Source organism: Notamacropus eugenii, chromosome 3 (assembly GCF_028372415.1).
Source record: "Notamacropus eugenii isolate mMacEug1 chromosome 3, mMacEug1.pri_v2, whole genome shotgun sequence".
NCBI lineage: Eukaryota > Metazoa > Chordata > Mammalia > Diprotodontia > Macropodidae > Notamacropus > Notamacropus eugenii.
In genome coordinates this window covers 295,046,291-295,059,445 of record NC_092874.1, presented here as the reverse complement: position 1 = coordinate 295,059,445, position 13,155 = coordinate 295,046,291, and the positions used below count along the sequence as shown (strand labels likewise).

At 45.7% G+C, this 13,155-nt stretch overlaps 1 protein-coding gene across 2 annotated transcripts; it reads right to left on the bottom strand.

The window, feature by feature from the left end:
* Positions 1-9,473: 9,473 nt before the first annotated feature.
* Positions 9,474-13,155, bottom strand: LOC140534692 (galectin-1-like). Of its 2 annotated transcripts, none has more exons than XM_072656002.1 (4): positions 13,001-13,155; positions 11,098-11,177; positions 10,509-10,680; positions 9,474-10,049 (listed from the first exon to the last, which is right to left on the bottom strand). In XM_072656002.1, the coding sequence occupies exons 1-4, from the start codon at positions 13,007-13,009 to the stop codon at positions 9,903-9,905; spliced, it is 408 nt and encodes a 135-aa protein (XP_072512103.1). In that variant the 5' UTR covers positions 13,010-13,155; the 3' UTR covers positions 9,474-9,902. The 2 variants fall into 2 exon arrangements, with proteins under 2 accessions (XP_072512103.1, XP_072512102.1); XM_072656001.1 differs by lacking the exon at positions 13,001-13,155 and adding an exon at positions 12,841-12,922.

Sequence of the window (13,155 nt, the reverse complement as noted above, 5' to 3'; positions counted from 1 at the left end):
GTGAGAATAAAATGGCATTTTTCCCCATCTGAAAATTACCTAAGGACTCAAGGTGGAGAGTCTCTGTCCTACAGAGTCAGATCATTGAGGTGAAGGGACGTTTTCAGGGTCACTCCAAGTCATCCTTCCCAACTCCAAACCCAGCCCTCTATCTCCCAGACCAGAATAACACAGAAAATGTCAGCTGTTATCACTATCCACACTTTTATTAGTAAAAAGAGACATCTATGAGTCAGAAATTATCTAAAGATGGATTGATTGGAAGGCCAGATTTTCAGCACTGAAGTTACCACAAATTGATATGAAGTCTATTTTTTTTAAGTCAAGGCAATTGACCATTGCCATTGAACTTTGGAAATCCACTGACCCCTTTCTCCATTAGCTTTTCTTTTTTTCCCCTTCAGAGTTTTCTTCCAGCACATTCCTCTCAGATATGAGGGGTGGATCATCTCTTGGGTCTTTCCCAGCTCTAATATTTTATGCTCCCATTCTCTGGTCTTACCACTATGTTGGTCCCTGACACAAAGCAGACGTTGGTCTCCCTTTGTTCTATGCCCCAATGGCCTTTTGCCCTGCCATTGCCGATGATCATATTATAATCTCATAGAGAGCTGCAGTGAGGATTGACGTGCAGGTCAATGCCAAGTTCATCCTTGCTCAGGTTAATTCTAAATCTGGGAATCAAGAACATATCTCCATCATAGCCAGGGGTCCCAGAGCCTTGGAAACCCCCAATCAGGGAGTGCCAGGGGAGAAGATCCCCAAAGGGACTCTCATCTGATCCTGACCTGAAGCACCATGGCCTCTCTTCTGCCTTATCTCTCCAATGCCCATCCTGTTTAAGAAGTCACCAAAATACATATTTGACTACCTCCAGAGACAGGGAGCTCACTACCTATCCAAACTGTCCATTCCAGATACTGGGGAGCTCCTGTTAGGACATTTTTCCTGATGCTGAGTCCTGCCCTTGTCATCTGAGGCTGAGGTAAAACCAGCTAGGTGCTTCTAATGAGGGATCAAGTGCAAGCAGGTGTGTAAAGGAATCAGCTCTCCCCCAGGGTTACATTTTGTCCCATCCTCCCCATCTCTCACTTGCATGGTAGCATTAATCCATCTATATATGCCTTTACTTTTATACTCACTCTAGGTTGGAGGTTCAACTCTTCCAGACAAATTTCCTGAAGAGATCATGAGCTGAAGTGACCCAGAGCTTCCAGCTGAGGGGGAAGCACTCTCCAGGAAGGTTTGAGGAAAGCAGACTTTCCCCAGGCTAGTTAGTGCTGAAGAGGGATTTAGTCTCAGCTTTGTGACCTGGGAGAAATCATTTTATGTTTTTAGGACTCAGTTTCTCCATCTTTTAAATGAAGAACCAATCTAGATGATGGATTCAATTCAATCCTCCCTTTCCAGATTGAAAAACTGAGGCACTAAGAAGCAAGAAGGAATCTGTCCCACGTCACACAACTGAGCAACAAAATCTGAAGTGGAATCCAGGTTTTTCTTTGGTCCCAGTCCCATGTTCTCTCTGTCACACTGGCTACTGATGCACCATCTTGGCTGGTATCATAAATATCTTGGTCCTTGGTCAGTGATGAAGGGGGAAAGGAGGAACCTGGTTCTACCCCAGAGTAGGAGATGGACTATACTCGGTGGGAAAACTCCCTGGTAGCTAGGTAAGCCTTACCTTGCCTTCCCCACACTCCCCAACCATTGTTCTGCCCTCCTCCTCATTCACTAAGAACTGCCCTCATCTCACTAAGCATGGAAGGAATTCCTCTCCAGAAAAGTTATCAGAAACAACTTTCCCCATTGCCCAGAGCCAAGTTTGGTTCCAGCGTAGGGCAGGAGGCACCCATGCCCAGGAGAAAAGGAGTTGGCAAGGGAGGGGGAGGTTCATAAAGAATGGGGAATCAAGGGTGACCTTGGCTGCAACCATAAGGTCAAGGAACTTAGCCTATCCCTCATCCCATTGGAAGAAGGATGAGGGAACTAGGGCAGCACACATGTGAACTCCTTCCTATTCTAAATCAGTGGAGAAATGATGGGGGTGTCTGGGAAGGGAATGGGAATCTTATGAGCTGGTTTCCTAGAGAAGAGGAAAGAAGTGTATTTGTGAGGTTAATTAGGTCTTGTTTTAAAAGGGGATAGGACTAGAATTTGGAAGGACCTGAGGACTCTTGCCTCCTGCCCTACCCAGCTGGCCATCTCCAGCCTCCTCCTTTTCCAGTGGAGTCTTCTCAAGCCTGTACTTTTCTTGGACAATCAGACTGGCTTGGAGTTAACTTCATAAGACAGTCAAGCATCCTAGAGTCTGATTCATCTGGCAGAAGATTCATCTCTGCCCACGTTGTCCCTTTCCCTTCCTTCTCAATTCAAGGAAGGGGATTCCCCCACATCCAATCCCTGCCTGCCACCACCAGGTAGATGGTAGCCCCTCACAACCATGGTTAACTAACTCTAACTAACTAACTAACTAACTAACAAACTAACACATGCTAAATACCGTTTCCCCCTTCCTCCCCTCTCCCCGGGATCTCTCTGGATTTATCACGGATAGCCGATAGCTTCAAGGTCGTGGCGGGGAGAAAGTTAAAATGGGGGGATGGAGAGGGAGAAGATAAAGGCACCTCAGCCCATACACAAGAGAAGGGTAGAGCATCCCCACCCGCTCGGGAGCACTGCCTTCTCGAGTCTCCGGGATCCTCTCTAAGCACCAGTCCCACAGCATCCCCCACCCTTAGACCCCCAGCCTACACCCTGGAGGACGACATCCGAAGCCTACACCCTGGACGAGGACACCTGCAGCCCATACCCCGGTGCACTCACTTACAGCATAACGGACGGTGAGAAATGCTCCTGCCGCTCTCCTGGCTGGGCTAGGACCCCGAAGGATGACTTGGAAAGGCCACACAGAGATGGTAAATCAGGGACGCGGCAGATCCTTCAAGTGGTCGGGCTCCAGGGTTTCCTGAGTCCTGGGCAGCCCCCAGCCCCGCCCCGCCCCTTGAGCTTTCGCCCAGCTGGAGTACCAAAGGCTAGGGGCCGCAAGTCAGGGGAGGTATCAGCAGAATTCTTGAAGTCTTTCTGGGAAGGTCAGCTAATTAATCCGTCGTTTGACCTCCTTCCCACCACCTCAAGCTCCATCCTTTTCTAGCCTTTTGCCCACATCCAAACACCAAAAAGTGTGCCTTAATGGATGACGTTGGGGTAAGTGATAGAGATATTTTTGGGAAGCTAATGGAAACATTGTTTCAGAATGAACAAGAGTATGGTGATGGCGGGAAGGGGTTGGGGGCCATATTTTAGCGGGAAAACCATAGCCTTGTCTAGGTGAGAGTCAGCTCTTTGGCCTGAAAAGAGTCCATCTGAAGGGGGAAATCCTAATCAGAGAATAGCAAAGCATGGAGAAACTTAAGAAAGCAACTGGTTTCTTAACAAGTGTGGAAACTGAAACCCTGGGGTCCCTTGAGTCTGAAGACCTGGGACAGGACTGATGCCAAGGACAGAGGTTTTCTACCAGATCCCAGAAAGGGGACCCCAGGAATCCTGTGGCACACCCTCCCCTTGGACACCCACAGACCCCTCCCCTGACACACTGAGACCAATGAAAGAAATGTGCAAGGTCCTAGGGTTCAGGCCCCTGTGATTCCATTAAATTAAATTGGAGGATGGTTGATGGAGAGGATGAGAGGGCATGAGCTCCCAGAGTAAAAGGAGTGGATCTTCTTTTGCCACCTTGCCTTCTCTTTCATCCCTGCCTCTTGTTCCTTTCAGAAGGGGGACCTGAAGACTAGGACCCAAAAGCTGTGTCACTTTAATTCTCTGACCCTCAGTTTCCTCATCTGTAAATTGGAGTCTTAGTAGAACTGAAAATAAGGCATCAGTGGATAGAGATCCACTCCCTCAAAGTCAAGGAGACCTGGGTTCAAATCTCACCTCCCAAGTCACCTAACTATTCAGTGCTTGAGTTCACTCTCTAAGATAGGGCTTCTTAACCTGGGCTTCACATGTCTCCCCAAGGTCCATGGATAGATTACAAGGAGTTTGGAGAGAAAAAGAGAAATTACAGCTGTATTTTCACTGAACTTTAACTGAAATGTACTATTTCCTTGTAGTATTTTTTAAAAACACCACATTTTTCTCAGAAGAGCTTCATCAGACTGCCCAAGGGGGTCAATGACACAAACTAGTCAAGGCTCAGATACCCTAGCCACTATCCCTAACTATTCCTTCTTCCACAATCTTTCTCAAGTGTAAGAGCAGCACTTCATAAATCCTGGAGAAGCTGGAGAAAACAAACCCATGATTCCCAGGCAGAAGTAGCTCCCAGCAGGGAGCAGAACAGACACAACTCCCCTCCTCCCAAGCCCCGCACCAACCCCAAGAGCCTCACATTCTGAGCCTGATTGTAGCCCTTTCATCTCCCCTACAGTCCTGACACCACCCCATTCCCCAGCTCCTGAACTGCCCGCTGTGTGACCCAAGGGCAAGTCATATCTCCGCTCTGAATCTTAGTTTCCTCCTCTAGAAAAATGAGACAACCATCCTTGTGCCACCTGCTCCCCAATTGTTAGGAGTGAATGATTAAATGACTGAGGAGACAAAGGCTCTGTCTTCAAAGCTTATCTCTGTATTAAGGAATGCCTGGCCATTGGCCAACCAAAAAAGACCCGGCTTGTCTTCCTCACCTTAGGTTTGCAACCCGAATACAGGGAGAGAAATTTTTATAAAAAGAAAATAATTAATCAAATGTGGCCAATTAATTGAAAGGAAACATTAAAATATGAACTAATCTGTTTATAATTAGAGGAAAATTAGGAACATTCCAAATTGGTACTGAATTCAGAAAAAGAGATGTCCCAGGTTCTCCAAAGTGTCTTTGTACATGCAAAGGAATGTGGAAACACTAACTGTTTGATCAGCTCAGGGCCACTTTTCAGATAAAACATAAGTTGCCTAAGGTGTGTAATTTTGGGATAACTCCCTGCATCAGTCTTTCCTTATAACCAGGTTTCTGGTCAGCATAATTTAAGTCCTTACTTTATGGTCTCTAAGCAGCAGAGAGAAGTGGTCCCCCTTCCCAGTAATTCTGAGCTAGATTCAAACTATATAATAAGACTTCCTCCCAGTTCCCACAGTTGACAAATGTTTTCTCCCAAGAAAGAATTTTGACTAGATCTATAACTGAAATCTATAGAAATTGAACTAGGATAGCTCTAAAATTGAATCTCAAGATGAAGTCAGTGTAGTTCACTCAATTTCCAGAATTAATCACTTGTTTTTCTACTTCCCTATCTCCCCTCATTTCTCCTTTTTTATTGACGGTGGAGTGGGAAATTTATCTATAAATTAAATCCATGAGGCTTTTCATAAATTCATAAGAAGAATTACCTAAGTCACATTAGGAACTAAAATACTTAGAGGCCATTCAATGGATTCATTTTGGGAAAAGAGATTTATATGTCAACAAGGTAAAGAGGAAAAGTTCAACCTAAAGACAAACTCCATGAAAGAGAAGGTCAAAGCAAAACAATAATGATCGTCAATACTAGCTAAGGTCAAATCTCCTTGTAACTTAGGAACCCACTCCCAGTGTCCAGTTAATCAGCATATGTTGAATGCCAGACGCCTCCTGTAGCTCTCTGGTGCCATCGAAGATCTCCTCTTGGACATTCTTGAAGAGGTATCATTCGCAGGGCAGTTCTGAAGGAGGCTCTGTTTCTCTGGTTCCAAATCACTTCTAGAAGATTCCTAGATAATTCTGCTAAAATGTGCCACTAACAAAACCACACAGTTTAGTACAGTCTCATGAATTTGGTTCTCCAATCCTGAAATTTCAGAGAATGACAGTCACTTTATACGACTTGCTGTTTCTTTCTTTACCTAAATCATGTACTTGATATAACAAAGTTTAAAAAATCATGAGTGTCTGACTTGTAAAATGAATTCTTCTGTATTTTAAAATGATCAAACTGATGCTTTGAAAATTGAAAAGTAGAGTGTTGTTTGTAGGGAAGTACTTTGCAAACTTTAACTCTCTCTAGATATAGGAATTGGACTGTTTTGGCCTGACATGTGGTAGAGCCTTCTCAGTTTGTTTTGATCAGTCAAGCCATAGGTAGACACGCTGAACCTTGACCTCAATATAGTAATGTAATTTTACCTTCTGCATGTCCTCTTGAGGAAAGAAGGATCACAACCAACCTGGGGAGGAGGTACCTTTGGATGTCCAGAGCTTTGAATGTGAAAATTTCTGTCCCCCTTCCTGGTTCATTATCCCCATTTTACAGAAAGGGAAGCTGAGATATTGAATTACTTGCCTTCTCAGAGGAGATGGGTGGAGAGGGAAGAAGGGAGAGAAGTTGTAGGAATGAATGTTGAGAATTGTTTTTTCATGTAACTGGGAAATAAGAAATATGGGTAATGGGATATAGAAATCTATCTTGTCCTACAAGAAAAAAGAGGAGATAGGGATAAGGGAAGGAAGGGGTATGACAGAAGGGATGGCAGATTGGGGGAAAGGGTAATCAGAATGCACGGTGTTTTGGGGTGGGGAGAGGGGGAGATGGGGAGAAAATTTGAAACTCAAAATCTTGTGGAAATGAATGTTGAAAACTAAACAAAAATAAATAAATTGGGGGGGAAAGAAAAAAAGAAAAGGAAGCTGAGGTTCAGTGTGGACAGGTGACACCTGTTGGTCATTCAGCTGAAGAGCAGAGCCAGGATTCAAACCTAGGTCTCTGCTACCTTTTCCTTCCTCACAGGGTGAGACAGGGCAGCCACAGGGGGTTAGGAAGGACACCCAAGCTCCTCTGCTTGATGTCCCTCCCCAGTCTTGGCTCAATGACTGATCCTATTCACCCTTACCCTTCAACAAATGACCATATGCTCTCACTGAAGAAGGCATTGAGTGACCTGTCCTGGGTCTGCCCACCCTATCTAGGTCTAGATCCCCTGTAAGGCCTAATAGCATTTAAGGACTCAGTTCTTTCATGTTTGAGGTCTGGTGCCCTTGCCCTCAGCCCCACCTTCCCTTAAGGTTCTAGTTAGCTCCCTCTGCCTTTCCTCAAATATCTCCCTCTCTAGGTTTTTCCAGCATTTGAGGGGCATGGGGAGACAGTTTTAGGCCAGACACATTCCAGTTCAGTATAGGCAAGATATCTCTGAGGAAAGCCTCCAACCCCAAGGGTATTTCACCCCATGGGCATTTGCAGAAGAATTAAACTTTATTTATTTATTTGCTTGTTTCCAGGTACCTGGGAGTGGGGAAGAGGGTATTTGAGTGCATTGAAGAGGGGTCATAGTGACCCCTCCTGGAGCATGCTAACACCTTAATAAATCTACTAGTAAAGAAATCAGTCCTGGGGCAGGGGGACAAGTACCTCAATAGTTCTTGGGAGAGTTTAAGACTCCACCATGTCCATCACAGCCCTTGGGGACAGGGTCCTCTTTCCACTTAAAACCGGGGCAGGAGCCACATGGCCCCTCCAGTGGGCACTCCGGGCACCCCATCCCTTTGGTCCAGTAGAACTTGGAAGTTGAGTGGATTGCAGCCTTCTGACTTAGGAGACATAACTCAATGACCCATACTTGATGCTCCAGAACTTTGAACCAGGATGATTGGCTCAGTTGGATGAAGGGCCCCAAGATGAACCCACTGCAGGGTATATGTGTATGGATAGGGGAATTCCCTGTACCAAGCAGAGAAAGGGGGCTGGGAATTAATATCCCAGAGTGTTCTAAGAAAGATACCTTTAAAATCATTGATTAAGAGGTGGTAGGGGTTTCAGGAGTCATTTAATCCAACATCCTCATTTTTGCAAAGAAAAAAACTGAGGCATCCCTTAGCCTCCCCTCCAAGGCATAGTTCCTTGATCTAGAAGAGTGTGAGTGGGGAGACAGAAGAGTAGTTGAGGCATCATGAGTTGAGGCACTCAAGAGCTGAGAGAAGGGGCTGATCAGAGCAGGGGAGTGGAGGTGATCATGCCATTAGGAAAATGTCACCAGTAGAGGGAAGCAGGAGGTAATGGGGAGAGAGGACACCTGACCCAATCTAAAGGGAGAAGGGACAAATAGGTTCCTTAGGGAAGTGGGAGGCAGATCCTGGCCTATTGATCCCAGAAGATGGAGAATCTCAATCTCTCTCTGTCTCTCTGTCTCTGTTTCTCTCTGTCTCTCTCTCTTTTTCTGTGTTGGGGTTGTGGTGAGGAAAACATCCCCACTTGATCAGGATATGTGGGTTAAGTAAGGGATCATCTCCTGAAAACTGTGTAAAAGAGACCAGGGGAGAAGAAATGGGAATCAGATAACAGTTGGTCAGGTGACCTCAGTCTCCAGCCTTTCTATCAAGTCTGCCATGCTGTCCACTTAGTAGTGAGGCCCCTCCAGGCCTTCTCTGTCTCTCTCCCAGTGCTGGGTTCTGCTCAGAGAGAGTGAGTCAATATGCACTGAGGGAATCTCATGATCTAAGGCCATTATTTGATCCTAGAAACCAGTCTCAGAGAGCAACTATGGCCTGCCCTCAACCAATAGCCAATTTCTTGGCACAAATTGCCAGAGGAATTAAAATTACCTTGGCAGATACATTAAAGTCGAGGAATTTAGCTTCTCCTGCCTTTTCCTTTAGAGAAGGTTAAGCGAACCAAGGCAGTGCTGATGTGTGGTTCCTTCCTCTTCTAAATCAATTGAGAAGTAGAGCTAGAGGGGCAGGGGGAGTGGGAGGGGAATCTTTAGAGTTGGTTCCCCAGAGAAGAGCCTGTGAAGGTCTTTCCACTCTCCTCCCATCTGACCTCCAGATATCTCTAAGCTTCCTTGGGCTGGTCCTCAAACAGACGCTGCCTTTCTTGGTTTGTACTCAGCATTTTTCCAGCAGATAGGCTTGCCCACAGTCTGTGTTGTGACCCCCTCCCTTCATTGATATACAGAGTTTCCCTTACAGTCACTACCATGGAAAATCCTTTGACCATTGCTCATCAAGGATTGTCTAGGACTTCTAAATCTCACAGCCTTTTTTTGTGCGATGGTCTGGGCTCCTGAGTCTGAGCAAGGCCTTGGGACCCTTTGCAGAGTAGTGTGGTGGTGCTGTTGGTGGTGCTTTTTTTGTTTTTAAATGTTTTATTTTTTAAATTGATTTTAACATTCTTTTTTGAAAATTTTGAATTCCAAATTCTCTCCCTCTCTCCAAGGCTTTCCTTTATCCAATTACAAGGCAAATAGTATGGTATCAAGTAGAATAGTGTTATAAATATATTAAAATGCAAAGTATTATTAGGAAAACCAGAAGTTAGTGAGAATACAGATGACATTATTTTCCCATGTGAAAAATACCCAGGGACCCCAGGTGGAGAACCCCTGTCCTAGAGAATCACCAAAGGACAACTGAGGTGCAGGGACTTGTCCAGGGTCATTCAGTCATCCTTCCCAACTCCAAAACCAGCCTTCTGTTCCCCCAAACCAGAATAACACAGAAAATGTCGGTTCTTGTGCAGCACATTTAATTTTTTTGAATTTTTGAATTTTTAATTTTTAACACAGTTCATATCACATAAAACAATTTCAACTTTTGGTCAGTTCATACTTCTTTTAAAGCATTTACAATATAGAGTATAAACGATTTTTTTTTTAACATTAACCAACTGAGACACAAATGCTAATTTCACAAGCCCTTGACCTAATTGTCTCCACACTATTACCAAGAATTAAAGGACCCTAACTTGTTGTTCTTGGTCTAAAGTCCTAAGCCTAATAGCTTAATTTTAGACTTAACCTTGGATGTTCCCCTACCAACAATCTACAATTTAATGGATCTGGTATTAAGCTTACAAACCTTCAGCAGCACATTTATAAGGAAACAGAGAGACTCAAGAGTCAAAAACGGTCTGAAGCAGGCTTGATTGGAGCGCTCATTCAAAATCCACCTGTCTAACATTCATGTCTCCATAGATTCCGACATGATCTATTTTTGTTAAATTAAGGCGATTGGGGAAAGTGAACTCATGGGAATCATGCAACTTCACTCTAATGTAGTCTCCTTCTAGGATGATAGTAACCTGAATGGGGAGAGGACAACAGTTGAGCCCAGAAGCCTGCACTTGGACACAGGAAGACCTGGGATCAAATTTCACCTCTACTACAAAGATACTGTGTGATCCTTCATTCTGAGCCTGAGTTTCCTATTCTGTAAAATGAGCAGGTCAGACTAGATGGCCCCTGACATTCTCTCCAGCTCTACCTCTAGGATCCTGTCATGTATCCTGGGATACACCAGGGTCTTCTATTATCCTATTGGGATCACAGCCCTTCACAACTTCCTGCATTCTCTACACCCCCCACTCTAGCTCAAGGCATACTGGGCTTCTTGCCCTTGATATTTGGAAACCTGCTGACCGCTTTCTCCTCTAGCTTTTCATCTTTTCCAGGTATCTTCTGTTAAATGCAAGGGGTGGTTGAGATCATCTTGTGGATCCTTCACAGTTCTAATACTTTATGCTGTGATTCTGGGGTCTTACCTCAATCGTGGCCCCTGGCACATAGGGAAAGTGGTTAATCCTTTCTTCTGTGCCCCAAGTGCCCTCTGTTCTGGCATTGCAAACAATAATGTTGTAATCACCAAGATAGTTGAAGCGAGGGTTGAAATGCAGGCCAATGTTAAGTTCATTCTTGCCCACATTAATTCTGAATCTGGGAATTGAGAACACATCCCCATCACTGCCATGGGTCCCAAAGCCTTGGAAACCCCAACTCAGGGAGTGCCAGAGGAGAAGACCCCCAAAGGGACTCTCATCCAACCCTACCCTGAAACACTATGACTTCCCTTCTGTGGTTCCCTCCCAGAACCACCCTGTTTAACAAATGACCATGGTACACATTTTACTACCTCCAGACACAGGGGGCTCCCTACCTATGCAAACTATTTATTCCAGGTATTGGGTAGCTCCTGTTAGGAAGGTTTTCCTGATGCTGAGTCCCGGCCCTACTATCTGGGGCTGAGGCCAAACCAGCTTGGTGCAATCAGGGATCAAGTACAAGCAGGTGTGTAAAGGATTTAGTTCTCACCCAGGGTTTAATTTTGTTTCATCTTTCCCATCTCTCACTTACAGTTCGGCGTCGGGCAGTATATCTCCTTTAACTTTTATCTTAGTTCCAGGTTTGACATTTAGTTCCCAGAGATAAACTTCCTAAAGAAACCAAGGAGTAAAGTTAGGGCTGGCTGGGAGCCAAGGGGACCCAGAACTTCCATCTGGACCAAGGCCATTCTCCAGGAAGGTTTTAGGAAAGCAGACTCTCCCCAGGCTAATTGCTGATGAAGAGGAAGTCAATCCTGGCTCAATAATCTTGGAAAAACCCATTCATGTACCTGAGCCTCATTTTCTCCATCAGTTAAATGAGGAACCAGTCCAGATGACTGATGAAATCCACTCCTCACTTTACAGATGGGGAAATTGAGGCACCAAGAAGCAAGAAGGGACCTGTCCCAGGTCACCCAAGTGAACAACAGAACCAGAAGTGGATTTCAAGTTTTTCTTGGGTCCCAGGATCATGTTCTCTCTGTCACACTGGCTGCCACAGCACCATCTTTGAGCTGGCATCATATGTATACTGAAGCTTGGGCAATGATGAAGGGGGAAGGGAGGAACTTGGTGCTACCCCAAGAGTAGGAGATAGACTATACTCAATGGGGAAACTCTCTGGTAGCTAGGTTAGCCTTAGTTTGGCTTCCCTACGCTCTCCAGTCATTGTCCAGCCCTCCTCCTCATTATCTCCGAGCTGCTCCCATCTCATTTAGCGGGCAAGGAATTCCTCCCATGAAAGTTATCAGAAACAGCTTCCCCATTTCCCAGAGCCAAGTCTTGGTGCCAATCTAGGGCAGGAGCCAGCCATGCCCAGGAGAAGAGGACTTGGCAAGGGAGAGCGAAGTTCAGAAAGAATGAAGAATTAAGGGTGACCTTGGCAGAAACTCTATGGTCAAGGAATTTAGGATTTGCTGTCCCCCACCACTTCAGGAGAAGAGTGAGGGAACCAGGAGAGCACAGGTGTAGGGTCCTTCTTTGTTCGAAATCAATGAGGTGTGTGTGTGTGTGTGTGTGTGTGTGTGTGTGTGTGTGTGTGTGTGTGTGAAGGATATCTTGTGAATTCACTACCTAGAGAAGAGGAAAAAATTAAGTCTTGTTTTTAAAGGGGACAGGACTAGAATTTGAAAAGACCTGAGGACTCCTTTGACTCCTGTCCCTCACAGTTGACCATTTTCAGCCTCCTCTTTTTCCACTGAAGTCTCCTCAGCCTGACTTCTTTCTGTAGAATCAGCCTGGCTTGACAGTGACTTGAATGGCTTGACAAGACAGTCATTCATTTCAGAAAATCTGATCCTCTGGCAGAAGATTCAACTCCATTCACCTCTTCCCTTTCCCTTTCATCTCAACTCAAGGAAGGGGTTTCCCCACATACTACCCTCACTCCATGCAAATGTAGCCCCTAACAGCCAGGCCTTCTATGTCTTTGGGTGCAGCTTCTTGACTGAATCCAAATTTTACAGAAAAAATCATTTTATTAAGGGGATTTGTTCTGTGAAGTTTGGATTGAGTCAAAGGGTCACACCTGAAGACCTAGAGGGCCACATATCGCCTGGAGGAGGCAGGTTCCCCACCCCTGCCCTACCCTAACCCATGCCAAGATCCACTTTCCTTTGCTCCCCTCTCTTTCTGAACTCAGAAGCTCGTCAAAGGCCTTGGACCAGCAGCCAGGGATAGAGTCAGCTTCAAGGAGGTGTGGTAGGGGGAAGGGAGGGACAGCCCTTGCCAGGGCTTTGAAGATCAGGGTGCGGGATAGAGAAGAGAAATGTACCACAGAGGAAGAGCAGAGCATTCCCACCCTCTCGCGAGCACTGTCTTCTCGAGTCTCCGGGATCCTCTCCAAGCACCAACCCCACAGGATCCCCCACCCTTGGATTCGCAGTGTATGCCCTGGCCAAGGACACCCGCAGTCCATACCCCGGCGCACTCACGAGGGGCATAACGGACGGTGAGAAACGCTCCTGCGGTTCTCCTGGCTGCGCTGGGGCCCCGAAGGATGAGGTCCAAAGGCCACGCAGAGATGATAAATCAGAGACCCGTCGGACCCTTCAAATAGATTGTCAGGCTCCAGGATTCTGTCGAATCC

Excerpts from the sequence above, each read along its gene's own strand:
- LOC140534692 (XM_072656001.1), bottom strand. The coding sequence starts at position 12,861 with ATGCTCTGCTCTTCCTCTGTG. Across the intron at positions 11,178-12,840 it reads TGCTCTGCTCTTCCTCTGTG|GAAGTTTATCTCTGGGAACT; the intron begins GTACATTTCTCT and ends TGGTTTCTTTAG. Across the intron at positions 10,050-10,508 it reads TGCCAGGGGCCACGATTGAG|GTTACTATCATCCTAGAAGG; the intron begins GTAAGACCCCAG and ends CTCCCCATTCAG.